The sequence below is a fragment of the Sus scrofa genome, chromosome 12, assembly GCF_054392235.1.
Source record: "Sus scrofa isolate SSC_HxYL_T2T_F1_AM1 chromosome 12, Sscrofa_HxYL_maternal_Yorkshire_Landrace_v2.0, whole genome shotgun sequence".
NCBI classification, from domain to species: domain Eukaryota; kingdom Metazoa; phylum Chordata; class Mammalia; order Artiodactyla; family Suidae; genus Sus; species Sus scrofa.
The window spans coordinates 13,629,997-13,649,815 of NC_139394.1; the positions used below are offsets into that span (position 1 = coordinate 13,629,997).

General features: G+C 36.3%; 1 protein-coding gene across 18 annotated transcripts in view; it reads right to left on the reverse strand.

Annotated features, from left to right (window-relative positions):
• The window catches only part of HELZ (helicase with zinc finger), a 160,410-nt gene that overhangs the window by 77,947 nt on the left and 62,644 nt on the right, over positions 1–19,819 (reverse strand). For 10 of the 18 annotated variants that reach the window (XM_084983937.1, XM_021066747.2, XM_021066748.2 and 7 more), the window contains 5 exons: positions 18,251–18,518; positions 14,001–14,334; positions 13,218–13,348; positions 6,609–6,788; positions 5,966–6,067 (listed from right to left, as the gene is read on the reverse strand). In XM_084983937.1, the coding sequence (XP_084840063.1) occupies positions 5,966–6,067; positions 6,609–6,788; positions 13,218–13,348; positions 14,001–14,334; positions 18,251–18,518 (1,015 nt within the window). Of the gene's footprint in view, positions 1–5,965; positions 6,071–6,608; positions 6,789–13,217; positions 13,349–14,000; positions 14,335–18,250; positions 18,519–19,819 lie in introns of all 18 variants that reach the window. The other 8 variants (XM_084983936.1, XM_021066744.2, XM_021066745.2 and 5 more) reach the window with 1 other exon arrangement.

Sequence of the window (19,819 nt, forward strand, 5' to 3'; positions counted from 1 at the left end):
TGGAAATATAAAAGTAAATTTACATTTTGGACAATCAGAAAATCTTAAGAAAGAGGAACTCTTCCATTAATTGCAAAAGAAAAATATTAATGAGCCTCATGCAACAGATAACTAGGGTGGTCCAGAGATAATTCATCCAGCCATCCACCCACCTCCCTATCTCTAATCCACCCATATCACAAAGATCTACTGGGTATCTACTATGGTCCGGCACAGAGGCAAATCTCACGGCTTGCAAGCTTTCATAAAGACTTTGAATATAAAGCACAAATGAACCTTTCTGCAGAAAAGAAACCTATGAACTTGGAGAACAGACTTGTGGTTGCCGGGCAGGAAGGAGAGGAAGTGGGATGGACTGGAAATCTGAGGTTAACATAGATGCAAACTACTGCCTTTGGAATGGATAAGCAATTAGATCCTGCTGTATAGCACTGGGAACTACATCCAGTCACTTGTGATGGAGCATGACGGAGGATAATGTGAGAAAAAGAATGTGTATATGCATATGCGACTGGGTCACTTTGCTGTACAGCAGAAAATTGACAGAACACTGTGAACCAGCTATAATGTAAACAATAAAAATCATTAAAATTTAAAAAAGACTTTGGATTTACTCCGATTTTAATGGAAAGCTATCAGAGAATTGTAACCAGGCACATGTCGTGTGACACGACTTACACTGGTAAAGGACCCCTCTGTTTCTTTGGACAGAATACATAGTTTTGGAGGGAGGGAGAAGGTTGGACAGTGATGTGCTGGTAAATGTTGAAAAACCAGCTTTAGGGGCAGAGGGGATGACCTGATCTGTAGTGTTTGCTGGTTTCTGTAGTATAAAACCTACTACCATGGCCAATTTCAAGCTACCAACATGATGTAACTGAGCATGAACTTGGGAAGACAGGCACATGATTGGCTCTCACAAACCACTACAAGCTGCTTCCACACACTACGACTGGGAGAGAGACAAGAGCAGTGGAAAACAGCAGAGACCAGTTAGGAGACTGTTGTAAGGATCTGGACAAGAAAAAAAATGCCAGCTTAGACTAGGGTGCTAACAGTAGAGACATGAAAATCTCATCGTACTTTTTGAGAATAATGCTGATAGAATTTCCTGATAAACTAGATGTGGAATTTAAAAGAAAGGATGATTCCACGGCTTTGAAACTGGATGAATGGCACTGGTGGTGAACGGGAGGAATGGATTTGGGATGGGAGTTAAGAATTCCGTTTTGGACATATACAGTAGTGCATGTCCAAGTAGAGACATCCAGTAAGCAGGGGAAGACGCAAGTGTGGAGTTCAGAAGAATGCCTGGGACAAGAAATATACAATTGAGACAATACTTCAGTTTTCAGACTAGACAAGTTCACCTGGAGAGTAAGCATAGATAAAAAAGAAACTAGTTGGAAGAACCACTTCACCATGTAGAGGCTGGGACAAGAAGAGGGACACAAGAACGAGACTGGGAAGCAGCAGTCAATGAAACAGGGAAGAACTTAGGAGACTGGGGGGGGGTCCAATCAAAGGACACAAACTTCATGTCACTAAACCATGTGGACATTTTCCGGATACATCAAGTTACTTAGCAGCAGCCAATCCTGTGGTTGCTCCCTCCTTGAAACACTCTCTTCCCTCAGCTGCCCTGACTCAGCCTCCTTTTGCTTTCCAGCCACCTCTCCAGGCCAGGGTTTCCCAAGGCTTAGTCTTCAGTGCTCTCCTCAAGCTCTATTCTCTCACCTGACAATCTCATCCCAGCCCCATGGCTTCAGTTATCACCGGTGCCCACATGACTCACACATTTTTCTCTCTGCAGCCAAGACCTCATCTCTGAGCTCCAGGATGCATATCCATTTATTTTTCTTTTCTTTTTATGGCCACACCTGCAGCATATAGAAGTTCCAGGCTAGGGGTCAAATTGGAGCTGCAGCTGCCGGCCTATGCCACAGCCACAACCACAGCAACACTGGATCCGAGCCATGTCTGTGACCCATGACACAGCTCACAGCAACGCGGGATCCTTAACCCACTGAGTGAAGCCAGGGATCGAACCCACATCCATCCTCATGGAGACTACATCTCCATGAACCACAACGGGAACTCCACAAGTCAACTATTTGATATCTGTTTCCTCTAGAATGCTTCAAAGGCAGTTCAAATGTAAAATACAAACACTAATCTCATAATCTTCTAAAATGTGTTCTAACCCTCCATGAAACAATTAATACTAATTATTGTCTTTTTTTAAGCAAAGCAAAACAAAACAAGAACAGCATCTAATAAACATTCCTAATTTATAAACTGTAATAGAGGAAAGTAAAGAAATGTATGATAGGAAGGACTGTGAAAGTAACCAATATCACTTCTAAAAGATATAAAAATCTTAAACATGTTTTAGGTTTCAATAAAAAAAAATGTTTAATCAGATCAGCAAAGCAGAATTTACCTTTAAATATATGAAAACTGTCATTTTACAAATTATCTGAAAAATCATTTTCAAATTATGATTCCATTAATATAAAGTATATGCATGTAAGCATATAAATTACTAGAAATCAAATGCCAAAATGTTAGTAATATTTATCTCTGACTGGTAAAAAGGACAGATAATTTTTATTTTCTTCATGTTTTTCTATATGTTCTGTATTTTCTTAAACGAACATTTCATTATGAAATTGAAAAAGTGGTTTTTCAAATTACTCATCAAATCTAACTCTAGGCACTGCTTCTTCCTCAAAGAAAAAAACAGAAACTGAAATTCTAAGTGTCACTACTGACTTTTTTTATAGTTACCTTGGGAGCTACCTAAAGTTGAAACTAGTAAGAATACAAAATTTGATCATTAGGCCTATTTCCTTAAAAATATAAAAGTCTAGTGCTGACTTCAAAAAGATTCAAATATTTTCTCAGTGCTTTTCATTTGTGCAACATTTAAGGTAGATGCTGTCTATAAGATTATTTAAAACACACCCAACAACATTTTTCAGTATTGAAGAATTGATGCTTTCAAGCTCATAGTAAAAAATGTGGCACCAACTATGTAATTTACATATTTCTAGAAACTAACCATCCACATACCCCACAAGAATTATAATGAAATTTAAAAGAGATTGTCTGATTATCATTTTAATCAGCTGAAATTGTATTCCTGTACTGAATTCATATGCAATCTACACTTCCCTAATACTGTTATTTAACAATACCACATGACAAGACCTGATCTATTTCTTCAAAGATCTATACGAAACAACATATACCTTCTATTTGCCTAGAAAACAGTAAATGCACACTTCCTCCATAGATAACCTTTATCTACTAAGCGGTAACTTGGCCAGAAGCAGATAGCTATCTTCAGAACCATACACAGAAAGAAACTATGTTTTCCTCTCTATCCCACTTTAAAATCTTCTAATTTTAATAAAGTAAGAAGTAAAAACTTAAACTAAATGCAATCTAAAAGGAATTTGAGGATGGATGGGGTGCTTGGGGTTAACAGATGCAGACTATTCCCTTTGGAATGGATTAGCCATGAGATCCTGCTGTGTAGCACTGGGAACTATATCTGGTCACTTATGATGGAGCCTGATAATGTGAGAAAAAAGAATGCATAGATGTATGTGTAACTGGGTCACCATGCTGTACAGCAGAAAATTGACGGAACACTGTAAACCAGCCATAATGGAAAAAAATTAAAATCACTATATAGAAAATAAATTAAATTAAATTTTAAAAAATAAAATGAATTTTGAAACCTCCATCTTCAAACCATTTAAGTTCAACTTCTGGCAATGAACAAATAGAATTTCATACATTTTAACCATAAGTATGCATATTTAAACATATTTACTGTTTTAACTATTAGTGTTTATAACTATTTTCATACTTTATCACATTTACTAGGGCCCACTCTAAACTACAGTGCTGTCGCCACTCTAACGCCAGAGACAAGACATCTTCAAGGTCATACGTGGACACTTAGTGCCCTCTTGTGTTCTCTGCCTTGCAATCTGGGAGAATTCAGATAAAGCTGATCTCCCCAGAGGGCTCAACCATTCTAATTTTCTCTATTCCATCTCCCATACCTCTCATATTTGCTGCCCATTAGGAAAATTATAAATTAATTTGAGTTACTATAATAAGAGATGGTACTAATAAATCCTAACATTTCAATGTATTAATCCTCCTAGGAAACACATTCACAGGATAACATCTTTCCTGAACAGAAGCACTATGGTGAAAACGCACAGCCACATAAAGGTAACGTTCGGTGTACCCAAGCCTTCTCTTATATTATTCCATTTACTAAACGAAATAACATCAACTTTGTCGTTACATAAATTTAAATATTTTTCCACCTTCAACTGAACCACTCTTGAGACTTGGGGAAGAGATGAGATTTTCGGCTAGAGGGCAAGTTTTAGTATTTGGATCACTACAACTATACATATACCACACTGGAATATAACTTCTCATTATTCTACATATTTACATGTATTACGTGTTGAATTATAAAACAAAATGTTACATGGGAAAAGCTAAACGTAACGCTAGCCAATAATGGATTTTAATGTTTATCAACAACAGTTATCCCTAAGTGTCAAATGACCTATGTTAGGTCAACCAACGTTTGAGGGGCCTTTTCTCCCCTGTTTTCAACCCCAGTACATCATGTCATTGAAACTGTCATTATTTCCTACTTAACACACACATATGCAAATACAAACACACACACATGCTCTACCAACAATAAAAGCAAACAATCAAACATATTCTCTCCATTCAAGTAAGAACACTCACAGCAAAAATGCTACTAGCTAACTCAATTTCACTTATGAGCTAAAAAAGATTAGAATCTGCAGCAAACTAGTTATTGATGAATTTACCCATTGTTAAATACCACATTTTCATTTAAAGTGATTATATACATGCGATATTTTCTTACTAAATAAAACTAGATTCTACTTAAAATAATTATTTCTTCTCTAATTTGCCTTCCAGAGTAGAAACAGAGAATGGCATAAAAACCTGTGTTAACAGGCCATGCCACTTTTTTTCTCTTTTGTTCTTTTTAATGCAATTGTAAAATCATTCAAAGGGTTCTGGTTATGGTTATTAAAGAATAAAATAGTGTAATCTCATTTTTTCATGCCTAGGCTCAACTAGAAATAAAAAGTTAGTGAATTATGATTCAAAAGTGTGGTTAGAAATTAATTTTTAAACGATAGTTATATTTGAACATAGGGCATGACATATTAGTTTGTAAAATGGCAAAACTAAACATTAATTCATACAACAATGAAAGCAAATGGTATAATAAATAACCTTTTAATGATTCTTTATTGTTTTCTGAAGAAAAGGATTTTATTCCCCCACAGCCCTGTATTTAAGAATATTTCATATCCATATACACTCAAAGGACCTATACCAACCTAGAATTTTCTTTGACACTTTGTCTCTTTAATGATAGCAGAGTTGTAAATACCAGTCTATTACATTTTATTGTAGAAATCACTACAAGTTCATGCTTCTTTAATGTTTAGCTTCTATGAAATTACCTGCATGATCACAGCCAAAATTTTATTTCCATAAAGAACTATCACTGCATGACTACTCTGCCATGCAAAATATGCTAGGAATTTTAATTAAAATTGATTTAATCATATTTATACTATTTCATCATAGTAGCTTTTAGAGGCACACATCAAAATCGGCTCAGATTGTAACAACATTTTTACATACAAAACTTAAAAAAGGATGTCTTTCTCTTTATTTAAAGTTTAAGAAGTGAATGGTCAAAGATTTTGAAATTTTTTCTTAATTTAAAAGGTTTCTTAAGAAGGCATAACCTCCAAATGCCAATGCACAGTTAAAGATTTTGGTTTTCTTGACATTACTAAAATCTTTACAGACACCTTTTCTTAAGAATAACAAAGTATGATACAGATACATAATAAGCCTTAAAAAATACCTGAGAGGTCTTGCCTGGGGATTGCCTGCTTCTACATATGGATGTAAATAATCCTTTATGTAGAGATCAGCAGCACTATTAGAATGGGTGCAAATGAGAATCCTGCTGAAATAAATGGTGCAAATAAAAAGAATGATAAAACACAAAACTATTCAAGCAGTATAATACCAAAAAAAAAAAGCAGTGGCCATTTTAATATACATTTCCCTCAACCTACTCAGTAATCGCTAACATATTGTTCAACTATGCTTTTAGGAAATTATTCTTAAAGTTTAATTATTCTTAAAGCTGTAAAGGAGGTAAGTCCACCAAATTATTTTAAAACCTATTACATAAAATAATTTTTTAAAAACCCAACCCTTTTGATTCTAACATGTACCACAATTCCTTAGAAGATCTGTCATTTTGACGACTATTTAAAAGCTACCATTCTTCTACAGTGCCAATTTTTAAAAACAGTAAGTTTTAAGAGGATTCAAATTTTAATGCTTTGGCTTTGAGTGTGGGTGTTTTTCTTTCTTTTTTATTTATTTATTTTTTAATTTTTACAAGCTGGCTGAAAACTGTCTCACTAGTGTAATCACAACAAGGATGGAAGTTGTGCCCTATTAATGAGATTAAAGCACACATAATACCATCTCACCTCGTCTCCTGTTGCTGGAGTATGTGCTTGACGGCCTGAGCTAGAGTGAATGTTTTGCCTGTCCCATAGGGTCCGATTATGAGAACAGGAGGCAGCTGTATTGAAAGCGGAGTTGTAATGGCCAGAACAGCCTCTTTCTGTTTTGCGTTTAGCCGAGGATCCAACTGCTCATCCCACTGTCTACAGAAAATTAAAATGTAAGTTATTTTAAACATATGCATCTTATTAATAAACAGAACATGATACCCAAGTATGCTGAATTTCAATGAACCATTAAAAATATTGAAATAACATAGCATCTATAAAAACAAATGTTTATTCTAAAACTACTTCTAAAAAATTCCAGGAGTTCCCGTCGTGGCACGGCGGAAACGAATCTGACCAGGAACCATGAGGTTGCAGGTTCCATCCCTGATCTCGCTCGGTGGATTAAGGATCCAGCATTGCCGTGAGCTGTGGTGTAGGTCACAGATGTGGCTCAGATCCTGAGCTGCTGTGGCTATAGTTCCAATCAGACCCCTAGCCTGGGAAACTCCATATGCTGAGGGTGCAGCCCTAAAAAGACCAAAAATATATATAAATAAAAAATTAAAAATTTCACAACAGAGTCAGTGTAAGGTGCTTTACTATGCTGATCAAAATTCACTTTGGTTATCTTGCCCTATTCAAGTGCAAAAAGATTCTGATAGCTAATCTAAAGGCATCAGATTTCCAGTCTAGTTACTGCCAAGTCAATAAATAGTAATAGCCCTGTCTCAAAGATGTAATTTCCCTCTGTTACATAAAAGCATCAGAAAACTTATTTTTCTGGCAATAATGTAGTGGCAGTTTCTTTGTATATCAAATAAAATGCAAAAGGGAAACTAATTGACTTTCAAATTCTAATTCATTGAAAGATCTCTCAGTAAAACTTAAAACAAAGGAAAAAGAAAAAAACCTGTTTGTCACTGACTTAGGAGATATCAAACTTCTATAAAGTTCTTAATTCAAAAAAAGTAGTCTTTTTCTAAGAGGTCAAAAAATATGAAATGTTTTCTAATATTTTCATGCACAAAAATGATATACTAATGTCATATTTTTCAGGGTAGAGAACACCCATCAAGGCAGTACAAATGGCCGCTGTAATGAGATCTAACTTGCTAGTGTACCTTCTATGACTTGGCTAAGTTTTGAAAATTTAAATGGACAGCAGATGCTGAAAGGGAAGTGGAGAATCAATAGCATTCTTTCTCATAATTATAATTATAATACTAAATATCACAACAACTATGGTAAAAATGATAGAGATGTGAATAAAAATAGGAAGGGCATGTAGAGAGACTCAGAAAATTTGCAAAACGCCTACAAAGTTATCCTGAAATACAAGCACACGGTTTAGACAGGAAAATTCCCCCTATGTGAGGCTACACTCTACTTAAAACAGAATCTAGTTATTTACAGAAATTTTTCTTAACTCTTGCAGTTTTTAAAAAATTGTAACTAATGCTATATATTACAATAGATAATTTCAAATAAACAAAATTCTCCTAATATTAAACCTTAGAAAACAAATTTTAACCATATAAACATGCCATTACTTATGCTTCAGGTGACCCCTAAGTCCAGATCTAATATATGTGGCAAACACTGCGGGTTGGTTACTCACCAACCATCCACGGCACCCTTCCCTGCCTTCCTCTGCTAAGGATCCTAGGCAGCTATAATGATCCTTTTCCCAGCTTCCTCAGCTGGACACCCAATTCTAGTCAATGAGATGCACAAAGAAGTCCCATGGAAGGGCTTCTCTGCCCAGTAAAACAAAAACAAAGTCTCACCAGGAAAAAGCCCTTCCTACTCCTTTACCGTCCTCCGTCACCTGGCTGGAAAAAGCTTGTGATAAATAAAACTATGGGAGTTCCCTGGGGGCCCAGCAGTTAAGCATCCAGCATTGTCACTCCTGTGGTGCAGATTCGACCCCTGGCCTGGGAAATTCTATATGCTGTGGGCACGACAAAAAAACTGAAAATGAACAAATAAATAAAACTACAGAAGCCATCCTTAAATCACGAGGCAAAGAGGCATCAAGGAGAAAACTAATATGCTCTAGATGGCAGAGAGGAGGGGTACTGCTGAGCCCCAGGCACCAGCCCAGGACCACCTAGCTCTGGACCTCTAGCTCCACTTGTTTAAGCCACAGTTAATTCAACTGTTACTTGTATCCATACCTGACCACTATGATCCTATGATATCTGACCTCAATGGTTCCTTTATCTGTATACAAAGATAATGATACTTGTATCAGATGGTTGTTTTAATTTAATGTAATTTAATTTTTATTTTTTCCCCACTCTGTGGCATACGGAGAATCAGACTGGAGCCGCAGTTGCAACCTATGCCCAGCAGCAGCAATGCCAGATCCTTAACCCACTGTACCAGGCCGGGGATTAAACCTGCATCCCAGTGCTCCAGAGACATCACCAATCCTCTGTACCACGGAGGTAACTCCCAGGTGGTTATTTTAAAGATTAAATAGGAGTTCCCATTGTGGCGCAGCAGAAACGAATCCGACTAGGAACCATGAGGTTGCGGGTTCAATCCCTGGCCCTCGCTCAGTGGGTTAAGAATCCAGTGTTGCCGTGAGCTGTAGTGTAGGTTGCAGATGTGGCATAGGCCAGCAGCAATAGCTCCGATTCGACCCCTAGCCTGGGAACCTCCATATGCCATGGGTGTGGCCCTAAAAAGAAAAAAAAAAAAAAGATTAAATAAAATAATGCATGCAAGCTGTTTGAAAAATAATTGAGCAATAAGTGCAAAATTAATGCTGGCTTCTATTACTATAATCTTTTCTGAGGATTTCAGAAAAATAAGATATTACTTGACCAGTGTATACTTTCAAAAATCAAAAAAAAATGTTTTAAAAATATCCTCTAATTGGAGTTCCCATTGTGGTGCAGCAGGTTAAAGATTCAGTGTTGTCTCTGTGGTGGCGAGAATTTAATCCCCAGCCTGGTGTAGTGGGCTAAGGATCTGGTGTTGCCACAGCTGTGGCACAGGTCACAGCTGCAGCTCCGATTCAACCCCTGGCCCAGGGACTTTCATATGCCATGGGTAGAGCCATAAAAAATTTTTTTAAATAAAAAATAAAATACCCTCTAATCTTTCAAATGTGGGGACTTTAATGAACTTACGAATGAGAGACATTGGAATGTATACAAGTACAAATCTAAGAAATTAATGACATACACACAGATATAATTCTAAAATATGTTAGTATCTCCTTATCTTATTTGTATGGCTGTTCAACTTTTCAATTATTTCTATATAAAGAAATGCTTCAGAACAGATCAGAAACTTTATCAGTATAAGTCGTCTCTATAGTTTCTGGTCATGAATGATGAACATTTACAGAAAGCCAATAAGCAAAACTAATTGTCTTTATTGTACCACCTGTTTAATAAAGGGAAGAAGATATACAATATACATGCTGGTAAAAGTAATCTCTGATTTTCACAATTTAAAATCATATGAAATCTATTCATGTTTACACTGAATAAAATAAGTTATTTTATTCCTTGAACCAAATTAATTCTAAGTTCTTCTTTTTCCCTGATCTAACGCTTCTTCTTCTTTCCTTTCTTTGTCTTTTTTAGTGCCACACCTGTGGCATATGGAGGTTCCCAGGCTAGGGGTCCAATCAGAGCTGTAGCTGCCAGCCTATGCCAGAACCACAGCAACACAGGATCTGAGACTCGTCTATGACCTACACCACAGCTCACCGCAACACTGGATCCTTAATTCACTGAGTGAGGACAGAAATTGAACCTGGGTCCTCATGGATGGGTTCATTAACCACTGAGCCATGACGGGAACTCCTAATGCATTTTTATAATTAATTTATAAATTATATGCTCAAGAGTAATTTCTCAATTTCATTTATCTTTCTCTATTCCACCTTATTCCAGAAAATATTTTAAATGGCTAAGAGCTTCTCAACTTTCCCAGACCAAATACATTTTAATTACTACTTAAATTATAATGGTATGAAATCTTTTCTTATTTGAAAGTTTTCTGCTACTTGACATTTCCTTACTTTTGCAGTTAACACTTAAAATCAACGGTATCTGAATATACTACTATATACAATATAATTTTCTGAAGTGAGCATATCCAGTAAACACCTGGACGTTTACTGGTATGGCCTCACATTTGAAACCCTAACTTTCTTCTTTAAACTTGACATTCTTATTAATTTAAATGTGTCATAAATTAATAATATGCAAGGCAATGTTAGAGATTCAAAGGCACACAAGATATGGTCTCTTCTAAAAAGCTTAGTCTAACATGAACAGTAGAAATGTACACAACTGACAAAAATTAGTTTTAGAGAAATTATGCTTGAAAGTACAAAACTGACTGAACCTAGCATACAGCAGCATAAATAAACATTTGCTGAAATAATGACATGGAGAAAATCACAGAAGACAGGGCTGGAGGAAGGGAAAATGCAAATTCAATAAGTATAAACTTTCCGTTTACAAGATGAAAAAGTTCTAGAGATTAACTATAAAACAATGTGAACATACTTAGCACTATCACACCGTACACGTAAAAATGGTAAAGATGGCTAAGTTTCATGTTATATATATTTTACCATAATTTTAAAAGAATTTCTAAAAAGATAAGGAGGGAGTTCCTATTGTGGCTCAGCAGTAACAAATCTGACTAGTATCCATGAGGACACAGGTTCGATCCCTGGCCTTACTCAGTAGGTTAAGGATTCGGCATTGCTGTGAGCTGCAGATGCAGCTTGGGTCTGGTGTTGCTACTGCTGTGGCACAGGCTGGCAACTGAAGCTCCGTTTCAACCCCTAGCCTGAAAACTTCCACGTGCCGTGGGTGGGGCCCTAAAAAAAAGCAAAAACATCAAAAGGGGGCAAATCAGTGCAGGGCAAATGAGAAACTTCAAGGTAATTCAATATGGCTAGAACATGAGGGTTTAGAGGAAGAAAGCAGGTATAAGTAGAAAAAAGTAAAAGAAATCTGAAAAGATACTGTTGAAAAGTGCTATCAAAGAGACCATACAACAAGAGTTTCATATTAGGATGCTCAGACTTTAACTACATATCAGAAGAACCCCTTCAGAGATTTGCAAGCCGTGAAATGAAATGATTATTTTAGCAAACTAACTCTGGAAGAAATATTCTGTGGGTTGGACCACAAAACATGAGACACAGACAGCAGGACTGAAGACCAACTAGAAGGCTACTGAAATAGCCCGGCTCCAAATTAAGCACTGGTTGTAAGAATGAAATGAAAGGGAAGAATGGAGGGAAACAATTAAAGGAGAGCTGAAATGATGAGATGCCACTGGATTTTTACAACTGGTAGATCACTGATTATTTTCAGGAGAGTGAGGAAGGAGAAAACAGAGATTACAGGATGAGTAAGTAAAAAATAACAGAAATAGGTTGATTATTCCTGCTCAAGAATTTCAGCAACAAAAAGAAAATGGGGCAAAGATAGTAAGGAGAAGTGGAAACAAGGGAGAAATTATTTGGATTTTGTGTCATAAGGCATATTTTGCTTTGTGCTGTTTTTAGGACCAGAAGAAATGGAATGTGAGGAGAAATGATATGCAGTCACTTCTAGGCCTGGCCCATCAAGACTTCCCACATGATCCCCTGCACTCCTGCTTCCCATCTGCCAGCTGGATGTCGGTACCCGAGTGACCTTGGAAACCACTTATTAAAGATACCAGAACCTCTGTCAGAGATGGGGCCATCCTACCATTGCTGGATTGATACACGTGATAAAAGATAAATAAATAAGACCATTGTGTAGAACCACTTTAAAAAAAAAAAAAAAAGGTGGAATGAGGAGTGAGCTGGCCATGGACCAAGGCCAAGAAGATAAAACTCAGTGAAAGAATGAAAAGCAACATGCAGCCAATAGAGCTATCACTGCAGTTAGTCTGGAAATAAAACAGAAGTATCATATTTAATTATGCGTAAAGATGAATTCAAGAAGAAAAATATTTATACAACTACTAATTTTGAGCATCTTCTATGATACTTTCTCCATCTTCCTAAATTATAAAAACGTTTTCGATATTCAAAAATTATTTTAAATTAACTATTTGAACCACTTTAGAAAGGCCCTAATTTGCCCATTCAAGTTCGACTCAGAAATATTCCTAAATTGCTTGGTATCCTATCAAATTCAGGCTGTTGAGAAAAGCAACAGAATTCACATATATATATGTATGTATGCATTTACGTATTTACTTATGCACATCCATTCATGGCATGTGGGACGTTCCTGAGCCAGGGATCGAACCCACACCACAGCTACAACCTGCCCCATAGCTGTGGCAACACCAGACCTTTAATCCACTACACCACAAGTGAACTTCTTCATGGAACTCATTTAGACTCTGAGGAAATGTGAAGAAAATACATGAACCTTCAAATGCTTCATTCTAAGAGTTCTTTCACTCTCTCTTCTCAACCAATAATATGTCTCTTGAAGAATACACGTGAACTTTGTTATCAAAGTCTGCTTGAGCTATTTGACACAGATACACAATTTAATACTACAGTAACTTCTTGAGTGAGATATTTCGTTTTTGTACCTGTTGGGACTCCAAGGTATGGTTGGAGTCATTGTAATGTCTGGAAACAAAACCCCATTATCCTTGATCCTGTCTAGCGCATAATGCATTTCACAGAGGGGTAATCGATTTAGTTGAAACTGAAGTTCGACCTGAAATACAAAATTTTTTAAAAATTTTAAAAAGCATTAAAGCAAACATCAATGCTTTGCAGCTTGCTAGAATGCTTTATGGAGGTAACCTTTCGGAGAGTGCAAAGATTAGAGATTCCTTGAAAAAAGTGTAATCCTAATCTAATAATAATTATTATGCCTAATATAGGCATTGTTTACTTAGTGCTAGGCACCATAATATGCACTGTACAAAGATTACCTGGTTCAATAGCACCAATGATGGGTATACTATTATTAAACTCATTTCACATCTAAAGAAACTGAGGCACTTGTACATCACAATCTCTAAATAAACATTCTCTAATTCCACCATTCCTATGAAGAACATATTTGATAAAATCTGTACAACATCTGTGAAATACCATCTCTCAAGTGTTATAACCAGGCCTATGACACTGTATTGATTTACTATGAATGAACAATATTCACCAAATGTTATATTTAAAAAGAAAAAAAGAGTAGCTTTCCCGTTAAATACGGCAGACTGAACACAGTTCACCTAAAAATCCATAAAGACAAAAAGAACACCTCTAGTTATGGCAGAGGAAGGGAAAGAAAACCAGAAGAAGCACATTAGCCGACAAGCAGATTACAGACAACCACAGTGAAGGGGCCGCACTTCAAAACTTACCTGTGTGTCATGATCAGGCCGAAGATTAAGTTCCTCACAGCATTCCCTGGATATCCTTAAAAATATATATTCTTTTGTTTTTTCCTCAATAGTAGCTTCATAAACCTTCTCTTTGGTTCCCTGGGTCTGTACTAACTTCTCTTTAGGAACTGGTAATAAATAAACAGCATTGACTTTGGTCATCACCAGCCGTCCAGCCAAAGTATCTTCAGAAAGTGTTTCAGTAAGCTTAAAGCGACCAAAAAGTTGTCCATTCTGAGCATACTTTGCACCTCCAGAAACTCCAGTGAGCATGAAGCTTGCTAGAATCTGCAATTGCACTTTAAGGTTGAACCTGTATTGGAAGTAAAAAATGAGTCTGAATATTTTACATCAAAAACGTTAAAGCTACAAGAGTAAAACAAATCAAACATAAACATAGAAAATTTAAAACTTCACTATCAATTCCAGTCTACCAAGCTACAAACTATATACTATCTTCCTGCCTTTAATCCACTCTAGAGATAACACAACTTTTTAAGTGAATAAACTCTCCAAGTTATTTAGTTGCATTGAAGAATACACACATTTTTTAAATCTGAGCATTTAAAATGAAGCTAAGTATGATTTTTTTTTTTCCATGCCTGCAGAATATGGAAGTTCCCGTGCCAGGGATCAAACCCACACCACAGCAGCAACCCCAAGCCACTGCAGTGACAACACTAGGCCCTTAACCCACTGAGCTAGTTTTTTAATAAAATGAAATATCATGTATTAATTAATATGAAAATCTGTTCTGAGTACACCACTAGGACAAGTAAGACTTTACAACTGCCCAAAACCAGAAGGAAATGTACTGTATTGAAACTGAAACAGACTTATATTCAACTAATGCCTTCCACGTACATCCTACCAAAAGATTCCAACCATAATATTTCTTTTTTCAACACTGTTTACGAACAGCATCCAAAATAAATTTTTTGTTCATGGCTACATCAAGGCAGATCTCATGCCAAAACCATGGAAAGAGAAGTTAAAGGCTATCTTATTAGACAGTGGCTGATGTACTCACTCCCACTTCCATGTGTATATGTGAGTGTGAGAGAGAATGTGTGTGTACAAGAAGCACAGACATTCAAGATTAATTCACACAGTCAACAAAGATGAAGTAAAAGAAGGATTTAAAGGAACTAAAAGCTCTTCTCCTTTGCCATTCTAAAATGGTGCTGTACAAGAAAACACAAAATGATAAGAATGGGCACATTTTCTCTTCTTTCTTAATAAGGTTTAAAAAATTTGAATTAAAAAATTGTTTTACCATCTATATACACATTTGCAGAAAAGGGCTAAAAAAATTTTTTAATGGTACTACTGAATTGTTTTCTTTTCAGATCTTCTTTCAGATACATGATGTCTATAATGCCTTTTTTTTTTTTTTTTTTTTTTTTTTTTGTCTTTTTAGGGCCGCAGTAGCGGCATATGGAGGTTCCCAGACTAGGGGTCAAATTGGAGCTGTAGCCGCTGGCCTACACCACAGCAACACCAGATCCAAGCTGCGTCTTTGACCTATACCACAGCTCACAGCAATGCCGGATCATTAACCCACTTAGCAAGGCCAGGGATTGAACCTACGCCCTCATGGATACTAGTTAGATTCGTTTCAGCTGGGCCACGACAGGTACTTCTAATATTTTCATATACAAATATATACATATACGCAAAACAAGAATTACAGTAGATAAGGTTTCATAACTAGGATATGTGCCCTGAATACTATATCATGAGCATCTTCACTGTATTAAAATTCTTCAAGAACGTGATTTCAGTGGTTACATAATATTTGATCATATGGCTATATCATAATTTACTTAACTTATCCTTCACTACTCTCTGAAAGACATTTATGTACAGACATCTTTATCTTCACCTGATTATTTCTTCAGGGTGATTCCTCATAAGCAGAATTATTATACCAAAGTGTTCAAACTTTCCAAAGACTCTTAATACAAACTACCAAATAGCCCTCTAGAAATATCACACCAACTTCAGTGCTCATTTCATATGCAGATATTTTCAAGCCCCTCTTCTACTGCCTTTAGAAGTCTTTGGAAGGTGTTCTTAGGGTGAATTTTCATCCATTTAGTTTCTTGATCAGAACCTAACCCACACAATTTTGCAGGATTTATTCTTTTTTCTTTCAAATTTTCATTTTTAAAAGATTATTTTTAATATAATAATCCATAAGCACATGAGTCTTTAGTTATAACCTCTAAGGTAATGTACATGGAATGATTTATAAAATTTAATAAACTACTAAATAGAAGTTAAGGAGTTCCCATCGTGGCGCAGTGATTAACGAATCCGACTAGGAACCATAAGGTTGCGGGTTCGGTCCCTGCCCTTGCTCAGTGGGTTAACAATCCGGCGTTGCCGTGAGCTGTGGTGTAGGTTGCAGACGCGGCTCGGATCCCGCGATGCTGTGGCTCTGGTGTAGGCTGGTGGCTACAGCTCCGATTGGACCCCTAGCCTGGGAATCTTCATATGCCGCAGGAGCGGCCCAAGAAATAGTAAAAAAACAAAAATAAATAAATAAATAAATAAATAAATAAATAGAAGTTAAAATATAAATGTTTCTGAATTGCTGATAGGGTATTTCAAAATAGTCTCTAAGAGTCGGCTAAGACTTTAAACTATATTTCTTCCCAACATTAATGCTTTATCACAGTCTTCTTTCTTAAGGAAAAGGAATCTACGATAGTGCAAATAATATATAGGCATATGAATAATGTGAATAATGTACATGATACAAACCACTGTCCTTGTTACTTAATAACTGACCATTTCACTAGAACTGTCTATAAACACGATCAATAAACGTCTTTTAAGAGATCATGAATGGAGCATGACGTAAAGTCTTAGAGCAATGAAAACTGTATATATACTCTGACTCTGTAAACTTGACATGTGTTTAATTTGAAATTAGATAATTTCCCAAAAGTTGGATCATATTTAAGCTACAAACAGAGTGATACAAGGTACCTTCAAGTTTTTACTTTTCCTTGTCTGGATGTATCCTTAATGAGTATTCAGTCTTAATACCATTAATGATAAGGTAGCAATAAGGCAGCTTAGAAAAGAAAAATACATTGATTAGGCTGTATTTAAAGTAAAACTACTTTTAAAAACGTGTTCATGGAGTTCCCGTCGTGGCACAGTGGTTAACAAATCTGACTAGGAACCACGAGGTTGTGGGTTCAGTATCCCTGGTCTTGCTCAGTGGGTTAAGGATCTGGCGTTGCCGTGAGCTGTGGTCGCAGACATGGCTCGGATCCCATGTTGCTGTGGCTGTGGTGCAGGCCAGCTACAGCTCCGATTCGACCCCTAGCCTGGGAACCTCCATATGCCGCAGGTGCGGCCCTAGGAAAGACCAAAAAATAAAAAAATTTAAAAATAAAAATGCATTCATGTTTTATAACTGTGGTTCAATTTTTAAGCCTCATTCCCATTTTATCTAAAAAGTAGAATGCTACTGGCATTCCCTGGTAGCTCAGTGGGTTAAAGGATGTGGTGTTGTCACTGCTGTGGCTTGGGTCAGTGCTGTTTAACCCTTTGCCGAGGAACTTCTGTAATGCTGAGGGCACAGCCAAAAAAAAAAAAAAAAAAAAAAAAAAAAGTAGAATGCTACCACCAAATACAGCAACTATTTCATTAACATTTTCCTTCACTGAAACCTTCTAAGATTACTTTTCCTGTAATGATTCAAATAAGGCTTTTGATTTAAACACTTGGTCTTAACCTGTGGTGTATGGATAAAAGGTAAAATATATTAAAGCATTTATAAACTGCTATAAAGGTATCTTGTTATTATCAGGTTTTTTTATGAAGATTAAATCATGTTACTCTTAAAATTTTCAAAACATGTAGTCTCTTTCAGTTTTTGCACACTTATTCAACAAAAGATCACTGAGTGCCTGAGTGCCTGCTCTGACTACCATTAACAGAAACCTCCGAAGAGCAGGAACCACGTGTTTATACTCCCAGCACGTGGCAGTGTCTTGTGGAGATGAACTAGGTACTAAATACTAAGGTCACCAAGATGCCACAGTTCTTGCCTTAAGTAACTCATATACCAATACTGGATAACAGCTATTGAATAGCAACCATTTCACTACCTGACTTCACTCAGGCCCCCTCCATATTTTAAAAATGAAAAATACCATTCAAAGGAGAAATTTAAAGAAAGAAAGAACAGTGTTTCTAAAGTAACTTACTTGCTGACTTCCTTATACTGGGCGATCTCCTCAATATAAAGAAGGTCATGCAACCGTGACTGATAGTTGGTCTTGGTCAATGATTTGTCTAAAACAGACTGGGTAAATAGCTGGTCAGCAGAGAGAGGAATTTGGTATCTGATAAGAAGGCTCTTCTCCAAATCAGTAGTTTCATTAGGTTCAAAATCTATAATAGTCTTAGAAGAAGAATCCCAACGCTTAGCTGTGGTTACTAATTGTTGCTTTGCATGCATCAGGTACTCAAGATCTAAATGGAAACAGAAAACACATTTATAAAGGAACACAACATTAAAATTCTCAAATAATACACTGTGTATTTCGGTAAGAGAATTTTATATGCTAGAGCTAAAATTCTTCAAAATGAAACAATACAAACCCATTTGACAGAGTATTTTCCCCATATCACAAATATTTTTTTTGTCTAGCTTAACAAAATAACATAAATAGGAACCCATGTAAAAAATATCTTTTGTACATCAGTCTAGAACATTCCAAAAATAGTTATTAACCTTTTAAAAATACAGACTAACATTTAGAATTTAACCTTCAGTCAAAAGAAATCTAGTCCACAGGAAGAAGGTACGATAAATAACTCATAAGACAAAATCTTATCACGTGATAATCAACTTTTTCCTCCTACTAGCAATACCTGCCCCATTATGAGAAAGAAGATCAGAAAACCATGAGAGGTTCAATCTTCTCTTGTGTGGGAAAGCACAGTGAAATTCTGAAAGTCAACAACAAACAAAAAGACCTTTTGGGTTTTTTCCCCCCACATTAAATTCCACATTTGAAATGTGATACGATGTACTATTCAAATACCATTTCAGAAAAATCCAGTTTAGCTTCAGTTAAATTACAAGGTAAGTAGGGCACAAAGTCAAAATGAATGACCGTTCAAGTTCTGACAGCTCTGGAAAAAACAAAAATGCAGCACAATACCAGCACAGGGTGAAATAAATCAAACATAAATCCTGAGCACGCAGTAGGCTTGCTCCAACTGCAGTGCATGTTACTTCGCTATTGGCTGGAACACACATAAACCTATAAACAGGAAACTTGACCAAAAGGGGGGGAAAAAGTTGCTTAACTGACTCCTTAGGCCAAGACTCAGTTTTAACATAACATAAAGATGGTTTCACAACTCAAGTTAAAGTTTTAGGAAGAAATAATAAGAAGTGTAAACAAACATCAGTCTCCAAAGTGCAAAGTCAGGTTATCCTGGGCAAGCTTTGAAATAAGAGCATAAACATGTAAGTATAGTCATCCACTAAGAGAAACTTCTCAATACTAGAAAATAGTTTATCTTACTATCTTAATAAAGGTTAAAATGTGAAAGTCCTAATTCCTAAGCTTTGTTCCTTGAAAAGGCATTTTTACATGCCAGTTTTATTTTCCTTCAGATGGCAATACAAACACAACTACAACCATCAAGATATAAAGATGGCCTTATTAAAATTTTACATTTTTAAAATGCTCTAGGTGAGACAATGTTGGCCTATTTTTGCAACAGCCACACAAGCAGAAGTTTCAAAAAGAAAACTAGAC